Source organism: Rhododendron vialii, chromosome 8a (assembly GCF_030253575.1).
Source record: "Rhododendron vialii isolate Sample 1 chromosome 8a, ASM3025357v1".
Lineage (NCBI taxonomy): Eukaryota > Viridiplantae > Streptophyta > Magnoliopsida > Ericales > Ericaceae > Rhododendron > Rhododendron vialii.
In genome coordinates this window covers 32,347,270-32,366,293 of record NC_080564.1, presented here as the reverse complement: position 1 = coordinate 32,366,293, position 19,024 = coordinate 32,347,270, and the positions used below count along the sequence as shown (strand labels likewise).

The window sequence follows — 19,024 nt, the reverse complement described above, 5'->3', positions numbered from 1 at the left end:
GACTTAACCCGTAAATGAAATCGGTGTTTTTCCTTTCCTTTCCTTTCTTTCTTTAAGTTCCGCACCTTCAGGTTTATTATAGGTTGTGGTGGTATCATAACCAGTGGCTGAAAGAAATAATTTGTCCAAGGAAGTATGAGGGCATGCCCATGATAACACAAGGTATATCAAGAACCACTACGTTTACAGAAAGAAAATGGCATCAATGCAAGGATCGAAGTATCACTATATCAAAATCCAACCACCATCATTGTAATCGCAATAAAGAAACAGGATGTGTTCTTTTATGGAAGTAGGCATTTGACAGGAGGTACGGTATGGGTGCATTTCCCATGGGCGTTGAAGCAATTAGCGTAAGTCCTCTTCCCCAGATTCGTAGAAGTTATATACACTTGATCAATCGAAATGCCCGTGCAGCCAGCGCTCTGGCTGCAGCTCAGATTTATCGCATCATCCGCTGTTGATGTCCCATTAATTCCAGAGTACGTTATATCAGTCAACTCAACTGCTGATGTCTTCAAAATTGCAGCCCCGGTGAGAAACCAAAAAAAAAAAAACTGTCAAAGTTTAGTTTCATGGGGATCTTAAACAAAACTTGGGCAAAAGATTGGGCAGATGAATATGCAAAACTTGCTTGGTGCACTGTTTCAGGAATTGATTTTTGAAAACAACCGACTTTTTAGATACATATTTTGGTGTCTTGGACAAATTTTCCTGCTGATACGTACAGGTATAAGAGAAATGTTGTTTTCTTATTCGAGCTTTCGTTGTATTTCTGAAAATGGAAAAATACAGAAATTAGCCCGAAGAAAATGAAGACAAGACAATTCCAAACAGGTTGCAAGGACTTCTTTTATGTTTTGGTAGTCTTTTGGACCAAGATTACTTTCTTAATTCACATTTGTCGAAGCAAATAAAAAGGCTGCTAACCTTATACCATGGCCTGGTCCACATGTTACACCATTGATATTAACATTGGAGGAGCCCCCACCAATTGCAATGCAATCATCACCTATTTTTAATAATAATGGAGCATATCATACTTCATAAATAACCCAAAACAGCAAAAGACCAGAGAAGAAAATCAAGAGAAATTTGTATGCACTTACCTGTTCCAATGGTGCAGTTACGGATTATAACAAAGCTCGAGCCGGAGATGTCAATTCCATCAGTATTAGGGCTTGTTTGAGGGGCTATTATGTGAAGGTTAGAGATGATTACACCCTTGCAATTCTTTATGCTTATATGGCTTCTTGGGCTGTTGATATGGGTCAATCCATTGAGTATAAGATCATCACATCTAGTAAATGCCAATGCCTGCCCATAAAAAAAAAATTCATATACATGCATATATAAACACTTGTATAGCATAAAAGATAGTAGAAAAAAGAGCGACCGTCTACTTACACTTGGTCCACTGCATTTGGCACCCTGAAAACATAGAAATGTGATAAGAGTGCAGATTTGACCTTTGTGCATTTAAAAGAAGGAAATCAATGATCTATTAATTGGTATATGTATAGACATATGCATATGTATACCGACAATTTGCACGTTTTGCAAGCAAGGGTTTGGCCACCAAGCTGGGCCCTGACCATCAATTTGTCCCTTTCCACTGAAAATGAGCCCATTGACGTAAGAGAAGGCAAGCCAAATGTTGATGTGATGGCCAATCCATGCCCATTTTGAGTCTGGGGCAACAATATTTCCTGAAACCTGTGGCAGTGAATCAGAATTTCAACTCTTTTTGCTTCATTTTCCCTTACAGGATCATGTGATCAAGGTGTGTCTTATTCATGTCACATGCAGTTTATGAATTGTTCGATGGAATGTGTTTTTATCTTGTACTGTTCCCATCTAGGAACTGATGAAACAACATGAACCCATGCAATGAAGAGAATTGAAATTTACTACATTTGATTCCATTAGAAGTAAAAAGGTTTGATCAATTTACCAGCACATAAATATGAGAAGAGTGGCATGGGCCAGAGAAAGTTGCAGGATTCAAAAGGAATGTCCCCCTTTCAGGTATGATGAGGATGGAAAATTCTGATTTTGATTGGCATACTGCTTTCCAAGCCTTCTGAAATGCCTATTCATTATCAAGAAAAGCTTGGTGTTAAACTGCATAGTTCCTGTAAACCAAGGTGGTGTTCATATGACTGGTTAAAGGTTACTACAAAATTTCTGTTTCTCTAGTTCTTTTGAATGTTTTTACTCATAAAGGTGTCCGTGGCTCTACACTACTCTGATAAATCCCAAGTAGGTGGATTAGATAATTACCGGACCGAAGCCTTGAGGTCCCAGGTATATTAGATAATCACTTGTGGCAAAATTTGTTATGTCATTCCACAGATTCTTTAGACTTTGAGAGCTTGTGGAAACAAAGAGAGAGCAGCGTTGCAAGAAATGAGTCAACTACCACGAAAAGATGGAAATGCTGCACTCCATACAGTATAGGCAAACACCAGATACTGAGAAGCAAGAAATATGTGTTTGAGTAAGGTTAACAGAATCAAGAAATGAAGGCGAAAATGAAGGGTTATTTCTCTCTTTTGCATCTTTTTGGAGCAAGTGCAACCCAGGCATACATAGACCCCTGAAAGGCACACACACAAATGCACGCATGAGAGAGAGAGAGAGAGAGAGAGAGAGAGAGAGAGTTACTTGAGAATCATCAGTTTTCCCATCTCCAGCTGCTCCAAAATTCACCACATTAAAAGAATTGAAGGATGTTAGACCACTTGCACTTGAAGTCCCCAGACCAGACAATACTATGCAAGAAATCAAGAAAATAGTCCATCGATCCTCCATAATTCCACAACGTTGACTATGTGTATGATTTGATCTGCACCCACATTTCGTATCTGCTATTAGTGCTATATACAAACCTTGTAGAGCTGAGGCCTAATCAACTGCCACTTTCTTGACATGAAACTGTAACTTGCTATACAGATTAGAGATTACCTTTCCAATCTTCTATGCCATAGATTGTTGAAATGTGGCTTTTTAGCACTTAACATACAGAAATCAATTGGCATATAACCTTCAAATCTTGCAATATATGAAAGCCCCAAGTACGGAGTACGCACGAATGTAGAGACTTCTGGCTGCACTTTGGATTACATGCTAAGGACAGCTGAATCTTGGCAAACATAAAGCTAGCTTGCTCTGGTCGCACCAGACTGGTCCATGGGTCGATAACTGACAGTTGTAAGCCCTTTTAGGTGAGTACTAAAGCAGAAGGCTAATCTAAAGAAATAGGCAATGAAATTTGTTCTGCATTAAACTTGAACTACTGTAATTTGGAGTTAAATTAAGGAATGGGATAGAATAATGTCTATTTACGTCCAGAGTTTTTCGACTCAACACATTGAATCAAGTGATATCTCACATGCACGCAAGAGTAGTTGCCGGTTTTCTTGGATTTGCAAAACCTGGGTATCATCACTTGCTGCACTCTTTACAAGCATGAACTTTTTTCCCACCTTCGCTCAACTTGAAGAGCAACTTAATGTAGGCCCATGCCTTTCAGACAAAAAAAAAATGCAAATGGACGGAAGCATTTCTCTTCTTCATTGTCTACCAGTCTTAGGCTATGTATCACTCAAAAGAAGTTGTTTCAGTGTTTCCAGACTATGGAAAAATTACCTTTAGCCATCAGTTACATAATTAAACTTGTAGTAGACAACAATTGCCCACCCAAACCATTGGCTTGTTGCAACAACGTTTTAGTTTGGCATATTGCTTCAGAAAGTTTTTTTTAAGGAAAATTTTCTTGGAATGACGAGTCTTGTCGAGTTCGTGCTTGTTGTTTCTGAAAACATGAAATACCATAAAGAGGAAAGCGAAACTGTGGGAAACACAGTTTAAGCATTTCCGTGGTCACGCGTTAGTCTCTGATGTATCATTCAAGACTTAACCTTCCAACTACATAACTCCTGAAGATTAAGCTACGGGAGAGTGGGTCGGTGGAGAAGATGGCAGAGGATGGTGGCAGTTATGGATTCCCGGCGAGGGGAGTGGGTGGTGCTCCTTCAGACCACATGAAGTCACCAGACCAGACAATAACATGTAAGAAATCAAGAAAATAGGCCACGGATGGACTTTTGCAATCCACATATGGCAGATTAACAAAAAAGACAGAAAAAGTAAAAGAATTGTAGAATCCATTGGCAGATTAACAAAATATACAATAAGTTCATATCAAGTTAAAGATTACAGATACTCATGACAAAGAATGTTTGTATAGGTTGGTAAGTGATGGTATCTGAACTATAAAACAGAAACCCAAGTAAGAACTACTCTTGGCCGCAAATAATTACTTCTGCCATGAAGAATTACTTTTAGCCGCAGAGAATTACTTGTGGCCGCAGAGAATTACTCTTGGCCGCAAAAAATTATACTTGACCATGAAGAATTACTCCTAGCCACAAAGAATTACTCTTGGCCGCTTAAATACATCTGATTCTTATGAACAGATTCAAGATTGTTGTAGGAGACATGACTTGGGTTTTACAACTCCCACGGCTCTTCCATAGGCATTGTTGCAGCTAGAATTGACTTGCTTTCCTTGAGTTGATGATGCCAATTCAATGGTGTCTAACACTATATTGGTGCAGGGAACAGCTTGGCTGCAATTCAGGTTGATAGCAATTGTGCTGTTGGATGTACCGGATACCCCCGAGTAACGCACATCGCTGATTTTAACTCCGGTTTTCTTCATCATCATACAGAAACTGAATTCAATAATTGGTTCTAAGCATGGACTATTAACTCTATAAAGTTGAATAAGGTCGATGTTAGTATACCGTTGGTTTGCACGCGCCTCTGACATCGCAGTAGTACTGATCGATGATTATCGGGTTTTTCACGTCTGTGAAGTCAATACTTTTGAAGGAAACTCCCCGGACATGACCTCTCCCAACCTACCAAAAGAACAACGAAAAAGGAAAACACTACATCGTCAATAGGTCGCGCGAGATAACAAAATTCTCACTGTAATCTCACTGTGATCTCCTGAGTATCTGAGCATTGATCTTTAACCCCTAATACAGTTACAGTTGACAAGAACCTGATCCTCATGACCATACCTGCCATGTCTTGATCCGGACCCCATTGGTTGTTCGGTTGAAGTGACCGCGGATTACGCTTATGTTTTCGACTTTCACCTCATTCCCACTCTTACCTAAGCTTCCAATGCTATCAAAAGTGCAGAACCGAAAGATTTAGCGACATTCATCAAAAAAGGTTCTTGATATGTGAATTGGATTTGGTGTTGGACAAGTTTCACCATCTCTATTAAAACCACTAGGTGTTGGGGATAGTTTCTCTTGAGTTTCTCATAACATTCGATATTGCACCCGTAGGTCTATTTTTAGAGAAATACAACAAAGAACAACATTGCGATCTCAACAATCCAGCCCTCACGATGACGCTCACGCGACTAGAACTCACAATCTCCGACTTCAGATAATCAGTTGTCGAACAGAGTTTCATCATCTCTCCTAAATCTAATCGGTGTTAGGGTGGGCTTCACTCAAGTCTTTTATAGCATTCGACATCACAAATGCAGATCTGTTTTTAGAGCAGACGAGGGAGCGACATCGGGTTCCCGAGAGAAGCATAAATGGGTCTTTGGTTTTCTGGCTTGGCTTGGCTTTATTTCAATATACTATCAGAGAAAACTTCTAAATTACATGCACAATCACCCTATATTTGTCCAGATGTTAGAGTTTCACTTATATAATCAGAACTTGCCTTACTCCATGGCCAGGTCCACAATTAACATCAGAGATGTGTATATTTGAAGTGTGATCTCCAATTGACACACAGTCATCCCCTGCAATTCAACAATTAAGAAAATAAAATTAATTTTAGTACCTTAAAAGTCTCAAAGCCAAGCTTTGAGACCCTAATAATTGAACCAGAAAAGGGCGAAACTATTACCACTGGCAATGTTTGTGCTTGTGATGAGAATTCCATGGGAGCTGCTAATGTGAATCCCATCAGTATTAGGGCTTTTTCCAGGAGATCTAATGCTCAAAGAATTAATTGCGAAATCGTCACATCCTGATATTAGAATGTGAGTTTGAGGACTGTTTACAACAGAAATGTTTATCATTGAAACTTTGTTACATTGCAAGAAACTGAGCACCTACAAATTAAAGATAGGTCACATGAAAAATTATTTTGCTACAATTGCTTAAGTTCAGTAGTTAATTGATCAAACGAAAATGGTATTGAAAAAAATTGATTTGCTTACAGTTGGTGCAAGCTTGACACATCCCTGCCAAAACAAGAGAGAGTCAATAATCAAGTTAGTTAAAGAACCAGGCTTTAAATGGGTACACGAAATCAGGTAATGTTTGGTTCGCTGGAATGATTCAGGAAAGAAATGGAATCGTCGTTCTTTGGCCTGCCAACAGAATGGCTCTTTTAGGCGTCGTTCTTTGGCCTGCCAATAGAACGGCCATTCGTTCACTTAAAATGGCGAATGATGATTTCAATATTTCGAATGTGCATTCCATCATTTTTTAAGGAACCCTTAGAAAGGAACATTTCAAGGAGACTAGCGCAACACAACCTTACTGCAAGTGTGCAACAAAATGTTGCTAATGACCTCAGATTGGAGATGTACCGTCGATTGAGGGCGAGTTTTACATGAGATATCCCACCAGCCCTGACCACGGCCATCGATTGTACCAGGCCCATTAACATCAAGTCCATTCACACTGTCGAAGATTAGCCATTGCCCCTTATCCCTTCCTTCCCATGCATCAGGACTATCAGGGGCCACAATATTTCCTGATATCTGCAAAAAAAAAAAGGTGAAGAGATCACTTTTTACATATACTGCTTGAAGTTATTATGTGAAGGGCTTCTTTTAGCTTAAGCCAGACGAAGGGCGGCAGACCTACTTCTCAACATTCTTGGGACACAATCGAATCTGTATAAAAACATACATTTCTATACTGGTCCCTCAAATCCTCTGTACCCAATTTCACCATTTTATCGGGCGTATTTCCAGCCATCTGTGCTCAATATTTCGGTGTTTCAGTGCATTTTCGGTCATTGATCACGTGGAAATCTTGAGAGATGAGAAGATTTTCACAGGACCAATCGTCGGATATGAACCAAAACACTGATGCACAAAATCGAGTAGAGAGGATTTGAGCACGTCTTTGATACATTTATCACAATAAACAGAAGCTGGATTACTGGTTTCGTACCGAAAAGCTGATCTTGGTGGGATTACAAGGGCCATCAAAAACCAGGGTATGCACCAAAAATGTCTTCCCCTTCGGAACAATCATCTCTGCATTATCAGTCTCTGCATTACATGTGCTTTCCCATGTCATTTCAAATGCCTACAAATCATAAGCCACGATAGAAAAGCAAAAACAAATGAGAAGAATTTGAAAATGCAATTTAAGAGAAATTAATCAAGAAGAAAACTTACTAGGGTGTCATCAATAATGCCATCGCCAATAGCTCCATAATCTAGAACGTTGAAGGAACTCATGAAATCACGGTCTTCGCTCCACAATTGTCGTACCCAAAGAAGGCTTAAAAACAATATGCTGCCCAGCAACTCAAAGGAGACATATTTGCGAATTATGGTTTTCATTTTCTCTATAGAAACTGAGTACCCAATTCTCTGATCAATTGATGAAAGGATAGACAGGCGGAGCCAACTACGCCGGTCACCCCGGCCCACCCTTTTACCTTAGCAAGAAAAACAGAGAGGAGCCCTTGAGCTGCTTTTCCACATGCAGAAAAACAGTTATAGTGTTCTTACCATTGTAACTGAAAAATGTTGGAATGTCAAAAGTCAAAAGCAGTCTTTTGACCTTTCAAAGCAAAAGCAGGGGGGTATATCTTTGGTTTTCAAGTGTCTAAAGTAAAGGGATTTAATCTTAAATGACTTCTTTTTTGATGTAAGCGTAGTATGCAAGAAATCTATTCTATCTATCTAAACGGAGAGGAGATTTTGGTGTGATCTGTTTCGGAAGGCATGTCACAACAGTGATTTCTATTTTGTCTTAATCAAAAACCAAGTTTTACATCCGATTTGATTAACATTAGAGCGAACTCGTAAGATTTGATTAACATTAGAGCGAACTAGTAAAATCACTAAAACTCAACCACCCATGACCCACCCAACCCCCGGAAAAAAATTACCCACCGACACTCCCACTCTAGAAATATTTTAACTTGCACACACGGAGGGTGTGCCCTAACCACTAGTTGGTATATAGGTGGCTGAAGTCCTTGTTCTTGTTCTTTGAATTGCTTCATTCATCTTCCAAGAATCAATTCAACACGTGATCAAGCTCAGTGTTGTATCGCCCTGATTGAAAGAGGGATTATTGAGTGCTCCGGGAGCTAGCTTTCTTCAAAGACTTTTCACATTACATGTTAATATGGATGGAGTAATTGTTAAAACACTTTTTGGAGTACTATGTTGCATTTTCACGTGGTACTCTGATTAAACAATGTCGCAATGAACTTTTCGGGTAGGACATCACATACATACTTTTGCAAGTTGTTGGGAGACCAGGGGAAATCCAGCACGTAAGTCATGTCAAAACACTCCAAGAGTACCCGGTAATCTATTGCATGTAGCACACGCGTTTTACTGTGGAATTTATCCTGATGTGTGGCAGAGAACGCCCATGAGAACAATGCATATTTTTTCATATTTCATGGCCATCGGTTGGTGTCTGTGCTTAACCTGATCAATGATCCGAGGGCCAATAATAGAAAGCAAACTAGTACCACATGTTTGGATCATGAGCTTCATATCTTCGCTTCTTGTATTTTGATTTTTCCTCTCATGAACCCTTTCAGACAACCAAACACAGCCTAAGGACTTGTCTTCTAGTTTTGAGTTTTCCTAATTGCCCAGAACCTATTTCTCTCATCTCAAGTATAAAACCAACAATGAAATACTTCATTCTATTCCGGTCTTAGACCGGGAATTGCCTACTTTTCAAGTGTACTGCATACACCAGAGATTTGTCATGACTCAATAGCCTCATCAGCAACGTGCATCTCCTTTCAGCTGTATTACCCATGATATGATCACCTGAAACGAACCTTTCAAAAATTTCTAAAATCTTGCATTCAGAGTTATAACTCTTGAACATGTGAATCTGATTCGATAGTCTCATAGAAAGTCTGCATCTCTTATTGATATATGTACTATCGAGGGCAACATACCGAAGAGATGAACAATGAAAACAAGCTTAGACATTCTCCAGGCATGCGAAGGAAACATTAACAAAGCGAAACTAATATGAAAAGCACTGCTTCAAAATACTCCTAGGATGATGAAAAAATGACTTATGCAATGTGAGAACATAAAATGGATAGGGCACCAGGTTTTTACGGCATGACATGAAATATTCAGATGGTCCTAGTTTCCAAATCCCTACATCTTCCAAGTTTAAAATACAATCAAACGTGCTAGAATGCTGGAAAACAAAAAGATAACAGCCTTCCCCCCTCTCTCTCCACACTAGCTCTACAGCTGCTTTCGGTACTCTACATCAAAACAGCGCGGTCGCCCAAGTAACTTTTCAGCCCGTGATATTTGAACCATGCTCAGATAAAATTACTCCAAGCCGACCAAAACAAATTTCGATCAAGATGGCACTGCATGATACAAAAAGAAGAGTTAAAAAGATACTAAAACATAACACATACATGGCACTACATATAAAAACAGAGAGAAATACTATCTAATACTGCAGGAGGGACCTTTTTCCTTTGTTTTAGTAAATGCAACTACACAAGAAACCTAATCTACGAGGTGAGGAATGGAACCCACAATGAGAATCAATCCCAAAACCTAATCCTGGTAAAGGGGAAGCCTTATAACTTGGCTATCCCATTGTTCTCAGGTTGGACCTTTATAGATTACTTTGAGTTGGATCTAATTCACACAATGGGCAAATCCAAACTCAGATTTTACTAACATATATGCTCACGAGATTCAGAAACTCGAAGCATATTAAATTGCACACCAACTACCAGAAAAATCATTTGAATAGAGCAACATCCTCAAAATGTCAATAGGAAGTATATTCTTACTGTACGTAGAAGTGTCAATTTGCTCTGGAAGTTCCTTGATATCCACCTCAAACCTTTCCTGAACCTGTAGAAACAACGATACATAAATTAACTGCTTAAATGCACCAACAAGGGGAGCATTCTGCCACAAAGCTGATATCAAATATATTACCTGATTGAGAACATCAGAGTCGGATGCAGAAGCGACAAACGTAATTGCAAGCCCCTTGGTGCCAAAGCGACCAGCTCTACCAACCTACAAAGAATTCAAAGGAAAGTCAGTTCAATAACCCGTTCCGCTGCGGTCCTTATTTTTTAAGTACTTATTTTCCGCTTTACGAGACAAGTCATTCTCTTACAATACATCACCTTTAATTCAAAAAATAAGTCCATATTTGAAAAATAAGTACTTACACCCTAAATGACTCCAATAAAAATAAACATCTTAAATACCAAAAAAAAGGGGGACATACACGATGCAGGTATGTGTCAGCAGAATCAGGCATGTCATAGTTGATAACAATGTTCACTCGTTCAATGTCAATTCCTCTTCCAACTAAATCAGTCGCCACAAGAATTCTTTTGTGCCCCTCCTTGAAACTCTTGTAGCGTGTCAACCTGAAAAGGGCAACCTCAACATTAGTCACCAAAGGAACCTTGACCTAAAGGAGTACCATTACTGGAAAGCGGAATATCACTAAATTACCCCTAGTTGACTCGGATTTTAATCCTTAAGTGAAACAAAAACATTAGCACATCATCAAAACCCCACCAGAAGTGTGCAAAAGTCCCCACATATTGGATCTCTTAGCCACCAGTCACCACCACTCCATGGGGCCAAACAACTCTCTCCCTCCATCGCAACACTCGTACCTGCCTCCCTTTCATGGGAACACCCTCAACCCAAGGTTTCAACGGCTCAGAGCTAAAATTGTACATCGACATCCCCAATTACGCTAATAGATAGACAAGGATATCCCCAAATTTTGTATTTGTACCCGCTTTCACAGCCAAATTAGGAATTTCCATTACTAAACTTAGGTCACTGATTTCACAACCCAAAATGGGTTTGATTCGAAGCAAGTGCACGGGGGTGGAGTCGGGGTCCAGGAGCTGCGGACCGCGGTAGTGCCTGATGGCTATGGCTGGGCTAGTCGTTTGTGTTCGTGGTCGTGGAAGTTGTGAAGGCAATTGAGGTAGGCGGTGGGAGAAAGGGTCACAAATAAAGGAGGGGGTGAGAGAGAGAGAATTAAAAAAAGGCAGTGGCCGTCAGTAGAGAAGCGGTTGAGGTGGTAGGCGGTGAGGGGTTGTGCTGGATGGCTATCAATTCATCTTTCTTCCCTTGTGCTGATTTTTAAGCCAAACTCAGTATGTAAACACATGGTGAACTGAATGCACATTAAGATAGAGTACACGCACACACACAGAGATGAGATCCATGAATGCTTGCAGATGGAAAATAGTTGGAATTAATGAACACAAATTATACGGGGGAATCATTAATTCATTTTTTTGCCACTGCAAAATCACTTAATAAGTCAATATATACACATGCATACGGGTGTGGGTGTGGGTGTGGGTGTGGGTGAGGATGTGGTGTACTGCAATTGTAATGAAGATCTAGACAACCATTCATATCATTGGAACAAACTGCAAACTATTCAACCCAGCGAACTGCAATACCCACCAGTGTTGGGCCAAACTATATGGTGCATATTCAGCCCTTTCGCGAGTTTAGTAGATACACTTGCAGAAGTTGAGGTCATCAGGATCAGGTATAATGCAGAGTAGAAGAGGGGAAAATGCAAGTAAACGAAATAACAGTGGTGGAACACAAGGCAAAAAAAAAAAATTTGTCTATACAACTTTTAATAAGGGCAAAAGTGGATATAAATTACATTAAAATGTTAAGCTCAGAAACTTTTGTCTATCTTTCCAACAGTACATCAGGAGTGGCGTAATCTGAACCATAACTAAAGTACAAGGATGTCAATGTCCGTGTTAAGGCCTGAAGGAAACCTCAGGGGAGGTCGGTGCAAAATTTACCCTGCCTCTTACAGTCAAGTTGAACCAGAGCCACCGAATACATACCTTTCTTCCTGAGACATTCCAGAATGGATGCAAATAGAAGGAAAGTTGCACTCCACAAGTAACTTGTTCAGTTCAGCTGCTCTGTTGACACTTTTGACAAAAATGACAACTTGGTTGAAATCCAATGCATCAAGGAGGTCATTCAGCTTGCGGTTTTTCTCAAGCTCGCTCAATTTAATGTAATGCTGATGAGAAACATCAATTGTCAGTATGTACCTACTATGTAAGCCAACAAAAATCATTTAGGTTCTACTAGAAACTTCAGAAGTACCTGTACTAGACCATGAAGAGTCAATTTGGCCTCATCATCCACGTAAATTTCCATTGGCTGAAAGGAGAAAGATCACAAGGGACATTAAAAACTAGTCCTAAACTAAGAGAAATCACTGCACTTCATACACAAATAAATGAGCAATAATAAAAGCTAATAGAATCCACTGCCACAAGAAGTTAGAGAGAAACTTTTGGACACACCACCTAACTCTAGTTCCCATCCTTTCTAATGTGCAAGCAACAAACACCTCCTCCATGATCTAAAATGGTACATTCTGCGGATCAAAAAAAATCATATATTCTGTTTACCAGTAACCACTGTCATAAAATCTAGGAAAGAATCAAATATGGACTACAACTGATGTAGAGATCTTTTACTGCATATCAACTCATAGTTGACCTAAAGGGTCTCATTTCTTATTTCAATAATCAACATTTCACTCCAGCATGAAACAGTTGACATTAGACTCAACTCTTGGAGGTGGAAAAAGAAAAAACATCCCGACTATGGTAACGAACACCAAGGGTTCTTTGCCAGCTAGTCTACGTAGTGTAATCAGCATACCTGTTCATTTCACTAAAAACTGAAGTGTTACAAGAAGGAAAAAATTTAGGGGCAAGTGTTCTACAAAGCAATCATAAAATACCATCCATTTCCTTTCTTTAACTCCCATAATAAATGTTACAAAAGTCCTACTCATAGATGAAGCAAATATTCAGTTATACAGGTTTAGGTATATATACCATGACGCCTTGATACTATATATTAACCGCCAGGATCCAAGTCCACAATGTGCCAACAGTAAGCTATTTCTTCATAAGCTTCAAAAATGTTGCACAAGTAAACTAAAGCCATATGCACACCATATTTTGATGACTTGGTAACCATATGGACAAAATCCACATAGTTGCATAGCCATCAAGGACCACAAACAATAGTAAGATAGATGACAAGATGCAAGAGGTTGTTTTCCCCAACTGATCTGCAGAAACCACTGCCAAAACCACAGAAATTGATGGGTCCTTAATCTACCATAAATGAAACGTCAAAACTACAGAATAATGGACAGAATATTACATCTTGCATAAACTTCTTGCAAACCGGGCGGATGTCTTTGCTGAGGGTAGCTGAAAACATCATAACTTGCTTATCATGAGGGGTCATCTTAAAAATCTCCTGCACATCTTTCCTCATATCTGTTCATAAGAAAACAAACCCAAATCGTCAATCTCTAAGTAGAAAATTAAAACAGGTTCGAAAAAAGAAAAATAATGTCCGCCAAAATTTGAAATCATTTGACCAGGGAATGAAGCTTACCGAGTGACTCGAGCATCTTGTCACACTCATCAAGGATAAAATGCCTCACATTCTTTAAGCCGAGGTCCTTATCTCTTCCAAGACCCAGTATTCTTCCAGGCGTTCCCACAACAATATGAGGGCATTCATTCTTCAGTAAATCCTTGTGAACCTTAATGTTGACACCACCATAGAAGACGGCAACCTTAATATCAGGCAAATACGTACTGAACCTCTCAAATTCGTGACAGATCTGTAAATAATAGCACAAAATGGTTAGTTAAGAAACAAAATCATATTATCGGAACAACAAAGTCCAATAACTAATAAAAGCATGCACATGTACTGAAAACCTAACACTGAGGAACTTATACCAAGCGGTATATTAAATAAAACTTCCAGGTCCCCAAGACCCACCTGGTAAGCCAGCTCTCTTGTATGACAAAGGACAAGGGCAGCAACTTGGCCAGCAACAGGTTCAATTTGCTGCAGAGTAGATAGAACGAAAACAGCAGTTTTCCCCATCCCCGACTTTGCTTGACAGAGGACATCCATTCCTAAGATAGCTTGAGGGATGCATTCATGTTGCACTGATGAAGAAGCAAACAAAATTGTGGTGGACGAATCCTGAGTAAGTATTAAAGACCTCCCACATCCTTTTAACGGAAAGGTTTACCAAACCAGTTTTCTGGCCCAAATCATGAGTATAGAAGCAAGCAGTGTTTACCTGAAAATAAATAAGACCTAAGTTAAAAGAAATGAAGAGAATGCATGAGCATGACAGAGTGGCAAACGAACAATAGCAGTGGAACACCCAAACAAGACATCCCACGTGGTGCAAGAAAAAAAAAACAAGCTTAGCAAGGCATCTGCCATTGCAAGAGCAAAAAATGAGCAAACAAAATAAGATCTATACCCAAAAAAGAGTCACATATATCTGAGATTCTGAGGTAAGGTACCCAGCAGACACCGCAGCCATTAAAACAGAAATATTGCAACACCTTTTGATGATAGGTTATCTCACTAAGGGCCTTACGTCATACATATTTAAATACATGTTAGCAACTGTATGTCAAAAAAGCACGGATGCTCAAAAGTCAATGAAAGTTGATGTCTTAGAGGTAAGTATGAATCTAAACTCAATGAAAGTTGAAGTTAGAAGATAGAACTTTGCCTTCTGACGGATGCTCAAATCCTGAATCTACGATGGCTCGGAGAAGCTCCGGTTTCAACAGGAAATCTCTGAATCCCGAACTGTGAATTCCAACATAACCCCTACACACACAAAAAAGTACCACATGAGGATACATAAAGACGTATTCATGCGAAAAAGACCAAATATTATAAACAAGAAACACAAGATACTGCAGCTACTGATAATGCAACAGAATGACATGTAACAAACACCTCACATAAAAGGTGCAAATAGTCAACAGCATAAAGTAAGAAACATACAAATATCCAAGAAAATGCCTCAATAGCATGGGCCATGTTCATCTGAAACTCTCTAACGTCATAAGAGTTAAGACATAGACTACTAATGACTAGACCATCCCACACCAACATATAAAGAGAAGGGGAGGGGGGGAGATACTGTCATCATGCCTAGTTCGGTGTATACGAACAAAGCATAACAGTGTAAAATTTAACCAAGTGGCGACCATATTTACAAAGTGGCTAATTTCATGTTAAGAGAGCTTTTCTGGTAGAAAAGATGGAAGTTTATAGTTTCATTCAGCAAAGCAGTTCAAGAATCCGATCTCCATAACAAATAAATTTCTAAGCATGGAGCCAGATGAGGAAGTAGCCTCTATGGTCCCTGCTGCACAGCTGGTCCCCAAAACAAACTGCGACCATAATGAAGATATTTATGAGCATGCTACCTCAGCATGTCCACTAAAGGGCAGCCCCAAACAGTTGATTCAATACTAGCCATGACCAACAACCAAGAACCAACTACCCGCTCAATTTTGGTGCGAGTTACACTGGCAATCAGAACCCAGGACCACATAAGATGTTTCAAAATTTCAGTCTCTATTGCTTTAATTCGTCAGTTGTCTCTAAAATAAACAAGAGAGAAGCACAAGGCATGAGTACACACGCATCCACAAGCGCGCGCGAAACCACAAAACTAATGGTTTCATTAATGGACCAATGGGTTGTTGTTAGCATTTTCACAAACTAATACCAAGTAAATCTGTGACTGAAACTTCATATTTTCTTAGATTTCCTCAACACCCATAATCATTCATACTAAAACCCAACACACAGAAACAAACTAAACATGAAAGAAAAAACACAAAAAGAATTGAGTACTTGCACATCAATAATACATTCAGCTTCCATTAAACTGTAAAATAACGTTCCAAAACCAAAGACTAATAGATACTAATCAAGTTAGCGCCTAATGGTGTTGTTCTCATTACTTCTAACTTCTCATACACCAAAAAAATCACTACGTTCTAACCAAGTCAACAGATAATACTAAAGATCAAATGAAATAAATATCACTTCCTTCGACCATGGCGTGCATGCACAAACACAGAATCAACAGTCACATTAACCTACCAATGGGGCCGCGCTAAGAATTTTTCACAAACTAATCTGCATAAAGCTGTAAATACAACTTCCATTACTTTCTTAGATTTCCACAACACCCAGAATCACTTTTATTAAAATCCAACAACCAAAACCACTTTTACTAGAAGCAAACTAAACATCAAGAAGAAAAACAAATGAATTAAGCGCCTCGAACTATTCAATTTCCAGTAAACTATAAAATATCGTTCCAAAAGCAAAAGCTGATAGAAACCAATCAAGTCAACGCGTTCTAGGTTCTTAACACCAAAAGATCACACTTTTCAAACCAAGTAGACTGGGATACTAAAGACAAGTGAAAGAAAAGGAAAAAATATTACTTCTTGGCGGATTCGCCAGAGGGCTTGTTGTTGACGGAGTCAGGGGCCTTCTCGTCCTCCTCTTCGTAGTCGAGAAGTTCTTCCTCGTAAGCTTCGTTGTCCCTGACTTCACCCATGTTCCTACAAATTCGATACTAGCTAGGGTTAGCAGTAGATTAAGGCGGCTTGAATTTGCTCAGGAAGTCCAAAGGCATGGAGCAGAGTAAGCTCGTGGAGCTGTTATGCATACCTGAAGCTTGTTGAGCACGAGAGAGAGATGGAGCAAGGCGAGGTTGAGGCGGAGGAGTCTGCGAAAAACAAAAACGAGAGAGAGAGAGAGAGAGGCCCTTGGATCTAGGGTTAGGGCAACTGGCAAGCGGGGAGTGAGTGTTGGGCTTGCGGATAAGTACAACGCTACCCTTGTGTATCTCAACTTCGGCCGCCTCAAATCTGTGTCCACTCCGTACTATATTCAAATATTCGGGTTTAGGTTGAAACTTCTTAACCCGAATTAAGGGTCATCATTTGGCCCGAAGGCCCGCAGCCCGTTTTAAGTCCGTCCGGTCCATCGGGCTTTTATCCGGTCTGAGCCCGTGAAACGGGAGGGCCGGCCCGCCCCATAGTTTGTCATGGGCGGGCTCGGGCCTATGAATTTTTATTTAGCCCGGCCCGTGAGCCCGCCCGGTAACCCGCCCGTGGTACCGTCCAAAATCCCGCCCACGGGCCCGCCCAGTAGCCCCAAATCCCACAAAATCCTTTCTTTTTTCCCTTGCCCAAAAAAATTTAAGCCCGCCCGGTGGCCCGCCCATTTTTTGACCCGCTAGCCCGGCAATTGGATTAGCCCGTGGGCCGGGCTTGGGCTTCAATTTATAGTAGGTAGCCCGGCCCGGAAAAAAGAAAAAGCCCGATCGGCCCGGCCCGTGGGCGGGCTTGGGTAGTGCCTTGGCGGGCTGGGTCAGCCCGGCCCGGCCCGATGATGACCCTTAACCCGAATTAAAGGTTTTTTTTTTATATTTTTTTTATTAAACCAAACCGAGCCTTATGTTTTAATTAATTAAAGTCGGTTACATGAATTCTTTTTCTCTATTGAGCTCTATCAAAAAAAAAGTTTTCTATTATTTCGAACATCAACCCAAATTGTTGGAAATGGCTTTGGTAGAAATTTTATTTAGTGCCCCGCGCTACCAAGACCACCCATGCACGATTGCACCACACATTAACGTTTAGGCCTCACACAAAAGCTGATGAAAAAGATGTCTAGGGCATTGAATGATCTCTTGCTTTGGAGTTTGGATAGAGTAGTCCAAACCCAAGTTTTATTGAATTTTTTTGAAACGGTCCGAGTTTTATTATATGTGGAATGAGAAATATAAAAAGTTAGGATTATTTAACTACTTTTAGACCCTTGTTTTACTACTTTTAGATTTAACATTCTACCACCTTCAAGCTACATGTTTTGTAAGAATCTAATTTTGATAACAACTGAATGTAACGGACGTTACATCATCTGTATAGACTGGTTTTACTTTCATTGCCTTGTGAATAACACCTGCTAAGCAAAAGAACCGAAAACAAGTTTTGGGGGAGAAGCGAGAGCCTAGAACACGATAGCCTAATTATAAAATCAGGTTAGCCCGACCCAAATGTCCAAGTGGGGGAAACTCATTCTTAATTTGGATTTCCTTTGTCAATAATGGACGGAGCTTGAGCAGTGGCAATACACGCATGCTGGTACTTCAAAAACCGGATATCTGTCAAGTTAAGTGGCAATATGAGGTTGGAGGGTATATTTTTTGTTGAGAACTCGAGTTTGAAGGGTTGAGCCTCAGTATCTTTCAAATTGGATTTGAACGTTATCTTTACTAGAGTTAGCTAGCCGTACTTGCAGTTAGTTTTTTTTGTGTGTGCGCGCCCTTGAAAAGCTTATTTGAATATCAGCTTTTCTCCAAGTTTTGATCTGCTTTTGTCCTGAGAAAGGGCAAGTAAGAAATTCAAAACGAAACCCACATAACTAAAGTAAAATAATTGCATCCCATTTTAGTTTGTAGACTGGTAGTGTATCCTTGGACCGACCCTCTGAATCTTGAATGTTGGGAACTTGAGAGATCAGATACCCTTTACATTGCCCAGTTGTCTAAGCAAAATACTGTGACTGATTTTAATTGATTGACCTCTGAGAGACATTGTGCTGAACAAATAAAACTGTCCACTTTGTTTATGACTTTACTCTTTTGTACTATAGACTCTGCTTGTTTGGAGGTAAAATATTTTTCGCATTACTTATTTTTCGTTGTTTGTTTATCACTTTGTTTTATTTTTCACTTTACTTCTAAGATGTTTATTCAAAAAAACAAATCCCAAAACCATCCAGTCTACCCATATGTCTCCG

General features: G+C 39.8%; 3 protein-coding genes across 4 annotated transcripts; all 3 read right to left on the bottom strand.

Moving 5' to 3' along the window:
• Positions 1 to 914: 914 nt before the first annotated feature.
• LOC131335428 (probable polygalacturonase At3g15720) lies at positions 915 to 1,820 on the bottom strand. The gene is made up of 2 exons (XM_058370764.1): positions 1,408 to 1,820; positions 915 to 1,317 (listed from the first exon to the last, which is right to left on the bottom strand). The coding sequence occupies exons 1-2, from the start codon at positions 1,477 to 1,479 to the stop codon at positions 1,045 to 1,047; spliced, it is 345 nt and encodes a 114-aa protein (XP_058226747.1). The 5' UTR covers positions 1,480 to 1,820; the 3' UTR covers positions 915 to 1,044.
• A 2,352-nt stretch (positions 1,821 to 4,172) lies between these two features.
• Positions 4,173 to 8,030, bottom strand: LOC131335422 (probable polygalacturonase At1g80170). 2 transcript variants are annotated; one of them, XM_058370754.1, is made up of 9 exons: positions 7,463 to 8,017; positions 7,233 to 7,370; positions 6,641 to 6,814; positions 6,266 to 6,289; positions 5,950 to 6,157; positions 5,761 to 5,842; positions 5,094 to 5,202; positions 4,812 to 4,928; positions 4,173 to 4,720 (listed from the first exon to the last, which is right to left on the bottom strand). In XM_058370754.1, the coding sequence occupies exons 1-9, from the start codon at positions 7,628 to 7,630 to the stop codon at positions 4,484 to 4,486; spliced, it is 1,257 nt and encodes a 418-aa protein (XP_058226737.1). In that variant the 5' UTR covers positions 7,631 to 8,017; the 3' UTR covers positions 4,173 to 4,483. The 2 variants fall into 2 exon arrangements, with proteins under 2 accessions (XP_058226737.1, XP_058226738.1); XM_058370755.1 differs by having other exon boundaries at positions 4,575 to 4,739; positions 7,463 to 8,030.
• Positions 8,031 to 9,333: 1,303 nt separating this feature from the next.
• LOC131335421 (DEAD-box ATP-dependent RNA helicase 15) lies at positions 9,334 to 17,081 on the bottom strand. The gene is made up of 12 exons (XM_058370753.1): positions 16,886 to 17,081; positions 16,657 to 16,776; positions 14,913 to 15,013; positions 14,156 to 14,328; positions 13,760 to 13,991; positions 13,520 to 13,638; positions 12,440 to 12,496; positions 12,169 to 12,353; positions 10,551 to 10,695; positions 10,250 to 10,333; positions 10,099 to 10,162; positions 9,334 to 9,660 (listed from the first exon to the last, which is right to left on the bottom strand). The coding sequence occupies exons 2-12, from the start codon at positions 16,770 to 16,772 to the stop codon at positions 9,650 to 9,652; spliced, it is 1,287 nt and encodes a 428-aa protein (XP_058226736.1). The 5' UTR covers positions 16,773 to 16,776; positions 16,886 to 17,081; the 3' UTR covers positions 9,334 to 9,649.
• Between the last annotated feature and the right edge of the window lie 1,943 nt (positions 17,082 to 19,024).